The sequence below is a fragment of the Castanea sativa genome, chromosome 7, assembly GCF_040712315.1.
Source record: "Castanea sativa cultivar Marrone di Chiusa Pesio chromosome 7, ASM4071231v1".
NCBI classification, from domain to species: domain Eukaryota; kingdom Viridiplantae; phylum Streptophyta; class Magnoliopsida; order Fagales; family Fagaceae; genus Castanea; species Castanea sativa.
Genome location: NC_134019.1, coordinates 8,116,745 through 8,130,553, shown reverse-complemented (window position 1 = coordinate 8,130,553; position 13,809 = coordinate 8,116,745). Strand labels below are relative to the sequence as shown.

At 33.5% G+C, this 13,809-nt stretch overlaps 2 protein-coding genes across 2 annotated transcripts; both read right to left on the bottom strand.

The window, feature by feature from the left end:
- Positions 1–3,607: 3,607 nt before the first annotated feature.
- Positions 3,608–4,991, bottom strand: LOC142642713 (glutathione S-transferase PARB-like). The gene is made up of 3 exons (XM_075817120.1): positions 4,778–4,991; positions 4,544–4,592; positions 3,608–4,304 (listed from the first exon to the last, which is right to left on the bottom strand). The coding sequence occupies exons 1-3, from the start codon at positions 4,925–4,927 to the stop codon at positions 3,856–3,858; spliced, it is 648 nt and encodes a 215-aa protein (XP_075673235.1). The 5' UTR covers positions 4,928–4,991; the 3' UTR covers positions 3,608–3,855.
- A 3,162-nt stretch (positions 4,992–8,153) lies between these two features.
- Positions 8,154–12,340, bottom strand: LOC142643917 (pollen receptor-like kinase 1). The gene is made up of 3 exons (XM_075818630.1): positions 11,656–12,340; positions 9,711–10,301; positions 8,154–9,006 (listed from the first exon to the last, which is right to left on the bottom strand). The coding sequence occupies exons 1-3, from the start codon at positions 12,338–12,340 to the stop codon at positions 8,393–8,395; spliced, it is 1,890 nt and encodes a 629-aa protein (XP_075674745.1). The 3' UTR covers positions 8,154–8,392.
- Between the last annotated feature and the right edge of the window lie 1,469 nt (positions 12,341–13,809).

Sequence of the window (13,809 nt, the reverse complement as noted above, 5' to 3'; positions counted from 1 at the left end):
ATTTATGCCTTTCTCATTAAGATCAAGTCTGATAATCAAAGGCATGTGACTTCAAGATCAAGACAAAGTGATTAAAAACTATAAACATCTTCCCACACAACATGCACTACAAAGCTCAAACTAGTAAAATGCAATAAAATAAGTTCATCCAAGCTAAACAAGATACATAAACATGTTATGTAAAAATAAATTGGCCAACCTTGATTTCAAATCCAAGAAAAAATGCAAAACACATTTTGCTTCCCTTTTTCTTCCTTTTATTTTTTTTTTTTTTGTTTTTTTTTTTTTTTGAAAAGAAATAATAAAAACAACCTAGAATGAAATGTATGTATATTATGCAATGCAAATCCTAGAAAGACAAAGAAAACAAAAAAAAATAACAAAGAAGAATGGTCACAAAGAGAAGAACGATGAAGCACAAAAACCATGTCAGAAAGACTCAATAAGATCGAGCCTTTTGCATCCAAAGCCTTTTAGATGCAACTCTATCATTGGAATTATTATTCACATTAGAATTCTAAGCAACTCCAAGATTGGAATAAAGGTTTAAAGCCTTTACCAACTCACCAATAAATACCATAGGATCTTGTGCTTGAAGCACAGGTGCTTTTGGTTTATTTGCTCGCTTAGCAGCTTGCAACTTGAAACAATTTTGATGAATGTGTCCAGACTTTCCACAAAAATGACAAACCCATGTAGGTCTATCATGCAACTTGCCCTTAGGAGGATTAGAAGTCTTAGATTTAGACTCTTGAAGATCACACCTAATCTTTCTAGGAGGTGTAACTTCTACAGGTTTGACAACCTCACTCACAGGGGGCTTAGGCAAAGGAACAAAGTTTGTGGAATGTGTTTCAGAAACAGAGATGCTTTCTACAAAACCGGAGCCAGTTTTGTCTAAAAGAGGCTTTTGAATACTCAGCATATGATCAAGTTTGGAACTAGCAGATCTATTTATTTGTTCTCTAGCAACAGATAATTCATGTTCTAAATTCTTAACTTTATCAAGCAAAAGCATGTTCTCGGTCTTCACATTATTCAACAGTTCATTAGTATCAAATGGTTTTACAAGCAAATTTTTCTTATCAAGTTCAAGAGATGCAATTTTCTTTAAGCCTAGATCAAAACTCATAGCATCCTTTGTAGCAACTTTGCAAAGCTTATTGTAGGCTTCTTGTAAATCTGCATCCTCAGAGAGTTCCCCATCAGAAGGGTTCTCCTCAACAGCAACACTTTCATCAACTACAGCAGTAGCAATGAAAGTAATGAAGTTTCCAACCTCATCACTACTAGATTCATTGTCAGAAACTTCATCATCACTAAAAGTTACAACCACAGCCTTACCCTTAGACCTCAAGAATGTTGGACATTCAGATTTCACATGACCATACCCTTGACAACCAAAATATTGTTGACCCATGGAATTATTAGAAGGTTGACCAACTTTCTCTTTAGGTTTCTTATTATTGTTCACCTTAGTGGGTTCATTCCTCCTAAAATTTCTAAGTTCAGCATTTTTTTTACCTCTTGCCATTTTGTTGTTGTTCCTAAGAAAGTTTCTAAAATTCTTAGCAAGATAAGCAATCTCTATAGCAGAGAGCTCATCATCAAATCCACTCACATTAACATCATCAACAGACTTAAGAGCCATTGATTTGGATTTGCTAGTTTTAGGTAGGTCCAACTCATAGGACTGAAGAGATCCTACAAGTTCATCAACAGGGATGGAGTCCACATCCTTGCTTTCAGTGATGATAGTTATTTTGGGTCTAAAATCTTCAGTTAAAGATCTAAGAATTTTCCTAACAATTTTAGGTTGATCATAGATTTCACCCAAATTATAAGCAGAATTAACAATATCATTAGCTTAGCATAGAATTCATTAAAAGTTTCATCATCAGACATCCTAATACTTTCAAATCTAGTTGTTAACTGCTATAGCTTATTGATCTTAACTGCCTTCATGCATAGTTTGGACGTGGTTATGTTAGTTGTTAACTGCTATAGCTTATTGATCTTAGCGGCTTCTTCTTTTTGAGAAGTTTTCCACTCACTCATTGGAGTAGTGGGCTTCTCCCATCCGTATTCAACGGAGTTCCAAATTCTCTCATCAATAGATTTCAGGAATGCTTTCATCCTTACTTTCCAATAAACATAATTATTCCCATCAAAGTGAAGTGAGATCACAAAAAAGTGACTGTGTTCCATGACAACAACGGTCAAGGATCAACTCTTAGATCAAAAGATCTAAACAGCTAACCCACTCTAATACCACTTGTACGTTTTTTAGACCCCCTTAAATACAATCAGATTAACCTAGTTATTTTAGCTAAGTGATTAACTTAGGTAAATTATGCAGATCTAGGTTAGCACATATAGATCATATCATTATAAAGTACGGAAAATAAAGAACACAATAATATGATAACCCAGGAAAACCAAACCAGTAAAAAACTTGTGGAGAATTTAACCTAGCAATCCTCAAGGTAAACTAAATCCACTATAAAATATTTAAAGTTTACACAATAGCGACTTAGACCACTAATATCCTATTGCTACCTCGAGTAGGAAACTTACTACCACGACCACGTGACAGCTCCGAGTCCACGGACTACTTCTTTCTTAGATTTTCAGCAAGCACAAGCACTCCCGCTTGTATATTTTTAAGCTCTTGAATCTGCAACTGAATTGATTACCAAGCTCTTGATATCAATCTAGATCTTGATAACCCTAAGTGTATATGAAGGCAAACACCTCTAGATCTCACAAAAAATTCACACACACAGCATAAAGAGCATCCCAAAACGTGGCTAGGATTTTTCTATTTATACCTAGGGCAAAACATAAAACCTACACGTAAAACGAGCTTTGGCTGAGTTAGAAAATTCTGTAGAAAAACAATCTGTACGAGTTTCGATTAATCGAGTCTAATTTTCGATCGATCGAGACGGGTAGATTTATACAGTAAATCCTGTAGAACACTCGATTCCAACTTTACAACTTAAACATACTTTGAGCAAGTCTAAAACAAGACTAAAGGTTTTGATCATTGTTTGCCAACATTACAAATTAAAGTTCTAATACATTTAAACCTAAAGTCTTAGAACCCAACAATTACAAACCGTTTACGTTACCGGCACAGAGACATTTTAACCTGAACTTGATTAGACTGAATCTGAATATAATCAACCCAATTTGTTTACTAAGTCCTCGTACCCAGTTCATTATTCTTGTGGATAAGACCTCAAAGAAACTTCATGATTAGCCTCTAGCCTGGGGATTAAAATAAACTTGCATTGTTTGACACTTCAATTCATCGAGATTCTAACTTGCATTTAATAAATGTGCCAATTTTTCTGTTATTCATGTCATATTTGACCTTCTTTTATCTGTTACTTTGTATTATTGTTATTGCCTTATTGGCTGGGATGAATCACATGGAGTAGGTATAAATCTTAAGAGTCCTTGACTTGTGTGAATTATGAATTTGCACGCACTATTGAACATTATGTTTGCAAATCAATAGTGCATAGTCCGTAGCTACATCTATCTGATCTGTATGGAGAGAGAGAGAGAGAGAGAGAGAGAGAGAGAGGATTAAACTCAGTTTGAGTAATGTGGGACATGAACCTGAGGAGCATGTCTATGGATTATTAAATAGTGCATAAACTTGATGCCTTCAACTTGAAGATTGAAGACACAACAACGACAACCTGTGAAACCAAACTCTAGAAACATACAAGCCTCCACATTGGAAATGGCCGACTATGAACGTTAAAATCAAAATACATAAAGTCAAAGCACACATATTATTGGAGACAAATGACCAGAGAGTAGTCGATAGCAGTCCATTCCTTACTGCTGGCTTTGCAAGGCAAGGACCTTCAACCAAGTTGGCCTTGCTGTGATGTCTGCTACCCAAGCACTCACATTGGGGCGTGAATCAAAGAATTTTTTAACTTGTGTCCCAAACAAGTAATGCAAAGTGGGCAAATGGTGCAAATCCGCCAGGGTGAAGCAATCACCTCCCAAGTATTTTGACTGAGCCAATCGAATCTCATAGACATCAAGAACCTTAGCTAGCTTAGCTTCATTTTCCTCCACAACTGCAGTGTCTGTACTCATGCCAAGTAGTGGCTTTATTGCCAATTCCCAGCCTAGCTTTGAAGCTGCTGGGTCGTACTGTTGGACCTCCACTTCCATCCAGACAGATGTAATTGCCATCTTCTTAGAGTCTTGGTATATCAGCTGGGTTCCCTTCTCAGCATACTCACAGGCAATGTATTTATTAATTGCCCTTGATTCTGAATTACAAAAGGTCAAAGCATGAGGATCATACTAATTAAATGCATCCATTATGCTTGAACGGAAAGAGAGGAGAGTGATAAACTAACACTTGTCCCAAAAAACTAATACTGCTAATGAAAGTTTCAATTTTACGGGTGAGAAAAGGGAAATTGATTGAGATATATTAATGTCTTTCTCCCCGGTCCAAACATAAGCAAAACTATAACTAATGTCTACCAATTGCATATAGACATACCAAAGAGCTTGAGATCTCCATCTTCAAGAGCTGGAACTTGACCAAATGGCTGCATAGACAAGAAAATCTTAGATTCAAAATGATTATAATAACAACAAAATAATTGAACCTATTTCATTGTTGTTTTCGTTCATGATTATAATGAATAATGGGCTTATAGGGAATAGAAGGATTGGATTTTTGTACTTGATCCCAAAAATGTTTGAGATAAATGAATGTTTTTAGTTTCCTTACATTAAGGGACAGGAAGTGTTCTTTCTTATGTTCTCCAGCTCTCATGTCTACAAAAACAAACTCATGGTCTATCTCTTTCTCATAGACGGTAGCGAGAACTCGCATTGAAGCTGTTGAGAGAGGGTTTCCATGGACTTTGATCGCTGCCATGATGGGGGAGGACGGTGATATGATCAAGAACAAAGAAGAGATAGAGCAAAGCTATATACCACAGGCCTCATCTGATCCATTTATATATACATATATATTGGTATTTGAAATAAATTATTTCAAATACCTTCCAAATACCGATATAAACTATTTTTTGAAATAATAGTCTATATGGGTATTTCATATTTGGAAGGTAGGTTAGTGTTCTTGAATAGTCCTCAAACTTTTTTGTATTTTTGGAGCTACAAAATTTTTCACAACTTTTACTACAACTATGATATAATATAATGTGATTGATGAAAAAAAAATAGCATGAAGTAATAATTAATCACTCTCTCAGTCTACTACATTAAAATTGTCATAAAAAAATTATGAAATAATTTGATCCTAGAAGGCTAGAAATTTTTTTTTTTTTTTTTCCTAAACAGAAGGCTAGAGTTACTTGTACGAGAATTCTTAATCCTGGCAAAAGTACATGGAAACTGAAAGTTGAAAGTCCTTGGCAGCTGATTACATATTGAATGATTTTTTTACATCCTCCACTATTATTGCTTTGGGGACTTTTCAAGTACGTACTATTTTAATTCCCGACCAAAACAAGTGGTAGTAATTTACTAGTGAGCACAATGACCATAGTAGTAATATTTTATGTGCAAATTCATAAATTTTAGCCATTGAGCTCCCTGTGCTAGGCTGTCTGTGGCTTAAAAAATTTAGCCACTGTCTCCAGTTTTGTTACACATGCTCTGATATGATATCACCAACCCCAACCCAAGAAGAAAATAATGCTAGCAGCTGATCGCTGCCACATGTGGCTTAAAAAAATTGAACAACTAATTCAACCACCGGTTTATTGTTGATATTGATAGATAAGGGTCAATGATAGGAAAAAAAATTTGTATATATCTGGTGTATAAAATTTATGTGAAACTGATATGTGAGTCCCACAGCATATTGATGAAGGACCATTGTGTATGTTGTTCCTCTTGCAATAAAGGCTTCATAAATCGTAACAATTGTCCTCTTAATGGACAACCGATATATTGGTACTCATCATAAATCTTTACCAAATTTTTGTTGCACTATCAATTCTGTTGAATTATCAAGTTATCAAAAAAATTTCTATGGACCCCGGATTCAAGATAGGGGGACCAAATGATAAATATAAAAAATAAAATAAAATAAAATTCTCTAAATAAGCATCTACATAGTATCAATAAACTATTAATCAAGACAAATACATAAAATTATTGTTTTTTTAATACATTTAGATGCATTTATCTATTAACAAAGACAAAACACCATTGGTTTTTTTTTTAATAAATTTTTTTTTTTTTTTTTTGGATAAGAATTTACATGAATTTGGGTTGGACTGGGCTAGGTTGGACAGATGATTCTAGAGGGGGAGAGAGCCACTCTACTTAGAAGAGGAGCCTGTGTGTGTGTGTGTGTGTGTGTGTGTGTGTATTTGGGCTTATACCTATAATATTTAAAATATTACTATTGTTACTTTTTCATAAGGCCCAGGGGGGCCGAGCCCTTTAGGCCCCTCCTGGCTGCGCTATATTAATGAATAAATTATCACGGGGTGTGAATGGATCCAAATTCCAAAAGATATTTGCTTCCATCAACTACTAAGGACCTATTTGGCACATGTATTTAAAAATTAAAAATTATTGTTTAAAAATATTTGTAGAAATACGTGTGAGTGAAAAAGTGTGTGAAAACACATGTAATGTTATTTAAAAACTGAAAACTGTTATTTAAAAACACAAACTAAACACCCCTAAGACTCCGTCTTAATCGTTTTTTTTTTTTTCTTAAATGACAAGGAGCATAGTTTTTTTTTTTTTTTTGAGAATCACAAGGGGCATAATTAATATGGATATAATAAGGGGAAATTACATTTTTCTATTATAAATTATCACTTTTTATATTTTTTCCTTTAAACTATTGAAATGTAAAATTGACTCTCTAAAATTATAACTGTGTTTCAATATTCTCTATGTTGTCTATTTTCGTGTTAAGTATAAGAGGATGTAAACGCGGCTATAGCTAGCATTTTTTGTAGTGATCTTATCATTTCAAAAGTAATAAATTGAACTATGAGGTTTCAAAAACTAATAAAATAAATCTCAACCTAATGTGTTTAATGTTTAATATAGATTAAGCATTTGATTTGTTACTTTTGGAATTATAGAGTCTAACTTGTTACACCCATAAATCATGGGATTTAAAATGAAAATTTTCCTAATAATAATTGACATAATACTAAAGGTCGATTGACTTGAAATTTTTGTTGTTGTATGGGTTTAATCTAATCAAAACTTCATGATATAGCCCAAAACAAATTGCCCAGGAAACAGGAAACATGAACAATGTCATGTGTTCCAATTTTTTTTTTTTTTTCCATTTAAAGAGTCATTAGCTAATGCGTATTATTTGAGAGTCTAAATCTTATGTACCACTCTCTATGCTCCACTTTATGCTAGACAAATAAAAATTTGACACATGTCCACCTATTTAATTAGATGCTAATTTTTTGCCTTTTTATATTCTAGACTTTCAGTTTCCTAACAATTAAAGCAAAAAACCATATTGAGCCTCCTCAAAAGATTATGGAGGAAATGACCTTAAATGTTACCTGGCCTCTTTATTTTTTGGTTGTTATGAATATGATACCTTATCAAGAGGGTGAGTTATTCACTTCAGGTCCAAGCATGTTTGAAATTACTCACAAATTATGCATTTGAAGATGAGATTAAATTCAATAAGGATGTGGTATAAGACCTTAGTTTTACCCCTCAAATCCCAACATGTCGTATTATCACATTACATATTAAAGAATAGACATAATCACACTCAATCAATTCTAATACTCATTTAAAAATCCAACTTAACTGTGAGTTTATTGAAATGTTATTATGTGTGGTAGGATATATTGAATTTTAAATAAAAAACTAATGTGACAATCTCTTATTAGATGGTATAAAATATGGATTTTACACCCCGTCCTTGCCAAACTTGTACTCTTTGAAGATTCTCTGAGAGGGAGAAAGTTAAGCTTATACTAAGTAATCAAGCAAAACAAAAGGAAAATCCTTCCTCGAAGAGTATTTGCATAACTATATTATCTAGTCTCCCATATATGACAAGATTCAGTGTTCAAACTGCACTTCCACTACTTGTTGTAATAATTGAATTATTTAAAAGAAAAAAAATTTAAAAAAAAAATGACAGCCTTCCCATTCTACTTCAAAACCATGCTGTGACAAACCCTATCACGAGTAACTTCCACCCCCTCTAGTAAGGGATTTTTACACTAAACCATTCCACCTTCTAATCTATATAACTTTCCAAGAAATCAATATTTCATGAGAGATTAAGGACTTTTGACTTAAAAATCTATGGAGAAGTTGAAACAACCAAACAATCTTCTTCAAGGTTCATCAATGTCTGCCTCATTCATGAAGTGTAGGAAAAATCACCATCATCATCATCACCATCCTGCTCTCTCAGCTCTTCAATCCTTCCAACAGCCTCCTTCCAATCACACCTCTTCTCCACATCACCTTCACAACAATCCAATCCAATCTTCAAAAGCTTCAGCATCTCTCCCTCACTACCCCAAATTGGTCCCATCTCTTTGTCAAACACTTCCTCTGTCCATTCTTCAGGAACAATTGAACTGACCCAACTTGCCAATTCCTCCTCACTTCCCTTACGCTTTTGTAGAAAGTTGGGAGGGACCTTCCCTGTTAAGATCTCTAATATCAATATTCCAAAGCTCCATACATCAGTCTTCTTTGTTATTCTTCCCAATTGTGAGTACTCTGGAGACTTGTAAACCACCATGAGCTGTTGGGCATGCTCTTGGTTCACCACAGGGACTAGACCATAGTCAGTGAGAAGGGGCTCCCAGTATTCATTGAGAAGAACATTTGAGGACTTCAGGTGGCCATGGGGAACGATTAGGCTAGGAAGCCCAGTGTAGAGATACTGAAGGCCCTTGGCAATGCCTTTGACAATCTTTAACCGGGTCGGCCAATCAAGGCTTAGTTGGCCTATCGCTTTGTGTCCTGAAAGAATGTAAATGGCAGAAAATTATTTAGGCAAGTTCAGGAGTTGTTGCAAGACACAGAATTCCTCATGCATAATGGATTTATAACAAAAGATAATGGTACCAAATTCAATCATATACATGGGGTTATTATTTTGAATTAGCATGAGGATACATAATTTATTTCACTTAACTGCTATAGTGTAGAACAGCTGCAATATCCTCCTCATATATTCGTAATGATCACTTTATCCTAGCCATTAGTATTTTTCTTTAAATTAATGAAAAATTCTTCTTCTTTTTTTTCTTTTTGAAAATTTTTTTGAATCCACACATTGATCGATGACCATATTATACATTGAATAACAAACTTGTCACATACACAAACACATCACATCAACGATATGAATGGTCATCATTATATATGTAATATGTTTGTAATTGGAGAGAATTAAGGTAATTGTGGGTTTGAACAAAAAATTTATAATTAAAATCCATCAATTTGATTGGAAATAATAAGGAATGAGGTAAACTACTCATTACAAAAAAGGACATTGTTGTGTTTTAAAAGAAATGAGGACATTACAACTGCCCTAATTTATTTTTAACCAATAAGAAATAAGACCATGTTTGTATGAATGAGTTTTGAACTAGAAGTTGCAGTGGAGTAAGTGAGTAAGAAAGTTGGGTGACAAAATTAAAGTAAAATAAAGAGGAAAGTACCATGAATATGATCAGCCAAGCTACCCTTCGCAACATAGTCATATACCAAGAGCTTCTCTTCCTTCCTATAGTAGTAAGCAACCAGAGGAAGCAGATTAGGGTGTGAGAAGCTCCCTAGTTTTCTCATATGCTCTTGAAACTCTTCTTTCCCAAGATTGTTCATTTGTTTGAACCTCTTCACAACCATCACTGATCCAGTCGCCAAACCTGCCTTATAAGAAGACCCAAAGGATCCACTTCCCAATATCTCAGCTGAGGCTCTAAGCAAGTCTTGCAATTCAAACATCTCCCTATCATCCCTGACAAAGGTCAGCTTCAGTGTACTCTCAACCTTCTTGCTGCTGCTTCCAGAGGGATCTGGTGAGCCATGCGAAGCTTGTTCTGACTCTTTAATACCTGTTTTCTTTTCGGAACCTGGTTTTGATGAGGGAGCCTCTACTGATGAAACTGGTTTGCTCCGGCTGCTAAGGATGAAGATCACTGCACCAATGGCGCCTAATGCCAGCCCCACAACTATGACAACCACAATGATACTCCCCTTCGAGGTTTTGCCACATTTACTTAAAGGACCTCCACATAGACCCTTGTTGCCTGCTCGGTACATTAAACAAAGTACCATAAATACCTGAAAATATTTCTAGATATAACATATATATATATATATATATATATATATATATATATATATATATATATATATATATATATACATATGTGTCTTTGTGTGCATTTGTATGTATGGTAGTTTGTATTCGATCAGAGGATAATGATAAACTTCAGACAGAGCTAGCGATCCAAGATCTATGCCTTAAGAAGGTAGAGAATCAAAGCTATAGAGTATAGACTACTCATAAGATTACGCTCTCTTAGTATTTGTGAGTTCCACATGTTGTTAGTCGATGATTTCATCACATAACTGCTTCATAAGATAATTTTATCATGAGTAGAATCGTGCATGCTACCAAACTAATGTATCATATGATTCATATCGGATGAGTCTAACGAAAATTATCTTTAATTTGAAATGGTAAATTAAAATTACAGAATTAAGTTTACATAACTTAAACTCAGAAATATGAAAATCATGCACTTGATCAACTGAATAGATCCAGTTAATGAATGTCTTAAGAATGAAAATTTTAAAGCAGTTAAGCTACTTTTATAGACAATCGAGTCACTTGCAATCAGAAAGTTCATATTTTAAATTAACTTTTGCTTATTTTGCTACTTCTAAATATAAATGTGACTCAATTGATACTTCCTTAACAAATGCCTAAAGTCACATGTTAATAATAATTTGTACCTTGAATTTTTTGAAAATAGCCATATTCTAATTAATAAGACTGAATGATACTTTTTTAGGTAAAATTAAAATTTTCCACCTAGAGTTTTGGCCAACTTTGAATTGTTAATATACGTTCTAAGTTGCACTTAATTCTTCTCAAAAAAATTTAAAAAAAAAAATGGTTGCACTTAATTAACTTGCAGGTCAACTTAAAAATATTTTTAGGTTGACCATAAAATAGAGGGGGTTTTGGCGTAAGCTTGCACTTTTAATCATAACATTTTAAACCCCAAGAGATTTAGCCAAAAAAAAAAAGTTGCACTTGACTCATCCAATTTAATGGTATTTTATTTTTCTTTTCTTTTTTTGTTTATAAATATAATGTATCCATATTACAATGAGAGGCCATTATTGTGCTTTTTGGACTTTCCTGTCAAGGCACAAAATTTAAACAAGTAAATTTTTAACAATTTGGAACTAAAGAAATATCAACCACAAAAAAAGTAGCATTAAGTAAATTACAACGTTTTAAACCACATGTAAATCAAATTTAATTCAAACTATTGGTGAATTAAAGAATAATTAACCCGATTAATTTAACTATTTAAGAAACATATTGTTATGAAAACATATATGATCATAATTAAGAAATTGACTCACCCAAGAAGCAGCTCGAATCTAACATGGCAAGACTTCCTGGTATTAAACCATCCAAATTGTTGTATGATACATTGAAAGATTGCAGAGACTGTCCGTAACGAAGATCGGGTATTTTGCCTTCAAATTGGTTATTCTCAAGCCTCAATTCCAAAAGCTTTGGCAATGGTGATAATGATATTGGAATAGCACCCGTAAACTTATTGTGCGCCAAATGCAATTTCTTCAACCATAGCATGTTAAAAAATGCATCACTTGGAATAGGTCCTGAAAAATTGTTATGTGACAAATACACTGACTTTAATGCAGGGAGTTTCTTCAAATCCGGCAATGGACCATCGAAGTGATTATTCATGAAGCTTAAGGTCCTCAAATGTGGCAATGACATGAGCGATTCCACATTAATGACACCTTTTAGTCCCATATTCTCTAGTTTTAAGCCCCAAACTTTTCCTTGCAAGCAATGAACACCAACCCAATTTTGTACATTCCCAGAGCATGGGGTTGTGCCTGATCTCCAACTGGTTAATGCTTTATTGTTTTCAAGGAACCCCTTGAATTTGATGAGGGTTTCTGATTCTGAAGCCCCAGAAACAACATGAATAACGACGTGTAAAAACATGAAAATGGTAACAAGCAGCGATCGCAAATTATTACGTGCTTTCGTGTAGTATGGACATGCACGCATTATCGGGGCGGCGTGCACGCCCATTAGAGTGGGCTGTGCGGCAAATTGGTAATGGGTTCTTTTGAGATAACATGAAAGATGCAAGAATGGTGGAAGTTTGATAGCATTGGAGAGAGAGAGAGAGAAAGAGGGAGGTACTAGCTTAGAATAGTAAATAAGAAAGGCTGTTTACAAGGGATAGATTAAAGGGGTTTCGTGGTTGACAAAGTCTTTGTTAATTCATGAGAAAATTTATGGAAACTAAAAATTTCGATAAAAATTTTTTAATATTGTAAATTGTTAATGGTAGATAAAAAAAGTAATGACAGCGACGAACCTAAATAAGAACTAATAAAAACTTATCAAATCAACTTTTTTTTTTTTTTTTTTAAATGGCTATATTGCTTTATATTTGTATGTGTGTGCATGGCAAGAGAAGCATCCGGAGTGCCTTTGAATTGGGTGCAAAAACGGCTACGAGTGTAATCTAACTTTTGTTGTTTTTCTTAACGTTTGTGTTTTAAAATGATGAGCTTTCCCACTCATGTACAGAAAGTACACCCCACTATAAATGCACTAAATAGTTAAAATACAGTAAGAGTTTTTTGGCATAGGTGTTGTTTATAATTTATTAGCTGTTGTAAGAGCATGTTGTACCACTCATTATCAACATCCGTAACGTCAATTCTTGATTCCTAACTTCAATTCAAAATAAACAATAGAGATGACAGGTGTACACTATTATAAATAGATTGATGACTTGGTTTTTTTTTTTTTTATCAAAAACAGAAATAATATGTCCACAACATTTTTATAACAAATATTAAGTAGTAAGTTGTTACTGGTTATTATTGTTGAGGTAAAAAAGTAATATTAGTGTTAAGTTCAAATTTGAACCAATAACAACTAACCACCTATGATTTGTCATAAAGTTGTTGTGGACGTAACACCTCACTATGGAAAGTGACATATATAGTTACTGATCTTAAATTATCTTGAAAATTTATAAGAATGTAAAGTATAAAAAGAAAATCTTATCCAACAATAGATTTGATAAAGTTCATATCCAGTAAAAAAAATTATTGAGTGGTATAGCATAACTTAGAGTTACACTGAATGTAACTTGAACGTAATCCATTATAAATAATTGTTTTTATAAATATCGCCGATTCTTTTAGAAAATATAAATATCACCCTACTTTGACATTAAGATTATGTTAGGGAACAGTTTTTGTTTTCTATTTTTAAAACTTTTTTTTTAGAATATAAAGAAAAAACAATTTTCTTATAGTTTTGAAACCAAAAACATGTTTGCTTAGTTGAAACTAAAAAAATAGTTTTTTGACAGAAAAAATAAAAAATACTGAAACATGTTATTATTAGGATTTGAACTCTAATACTAACTCATTTAATGAGATAGATTCATTAAATCAAATGCGTGTTTTTTTTTTCTTTTTACTTTTGAAACTAGAAACTGAAAACAGTTTTTT

Bases quoted from the DNA above. Each gene is read 5' to 3' on its own strand.
- LOC142642713 (XM_075817120.1), bottom strand. From the start codon at position 4,927: ATGGCAGCGATCAAAGTCCATGGAAACCCTCTCTCAACAGCTTCAATG. The intron at 4,593-4,777 runs GTAAGGAAACTA...TTGTCTATGCAG, and splicing joins AACACTTCCTGTCCCTTAAT to CCATTTGGTCAAGTTCCAGC. The intron at 4,305-4,543 runs GTATGTCTATAT...TTTGTAATTCAG, and splicing joins TGGAGATCTCAAGCTCTTTG to AATCAAGGGCAATTAATAAA.
- LOC142643917 (XM_075818630.1), bottom strand. From the start codon at position 12,340: ATGCGTGCATGTCCATACTACACGAAAGCACGTAATAATTTGCGATCG. The intron at 10,302-11,655 runs GTGAGTCAATTT...TGTACCGAGCAG, and splicing joins AGATTCGAGCTGCTTCTTGG to GCAACAAGGGTCTATGTGGA. The intron at 9,007-9,710 runs GTACTTTCCTCT...ACATTCTTTCAG, and splicing joins CTTGGCTGATCATATTCATG to GACACAAAGCGATAGGCCAA.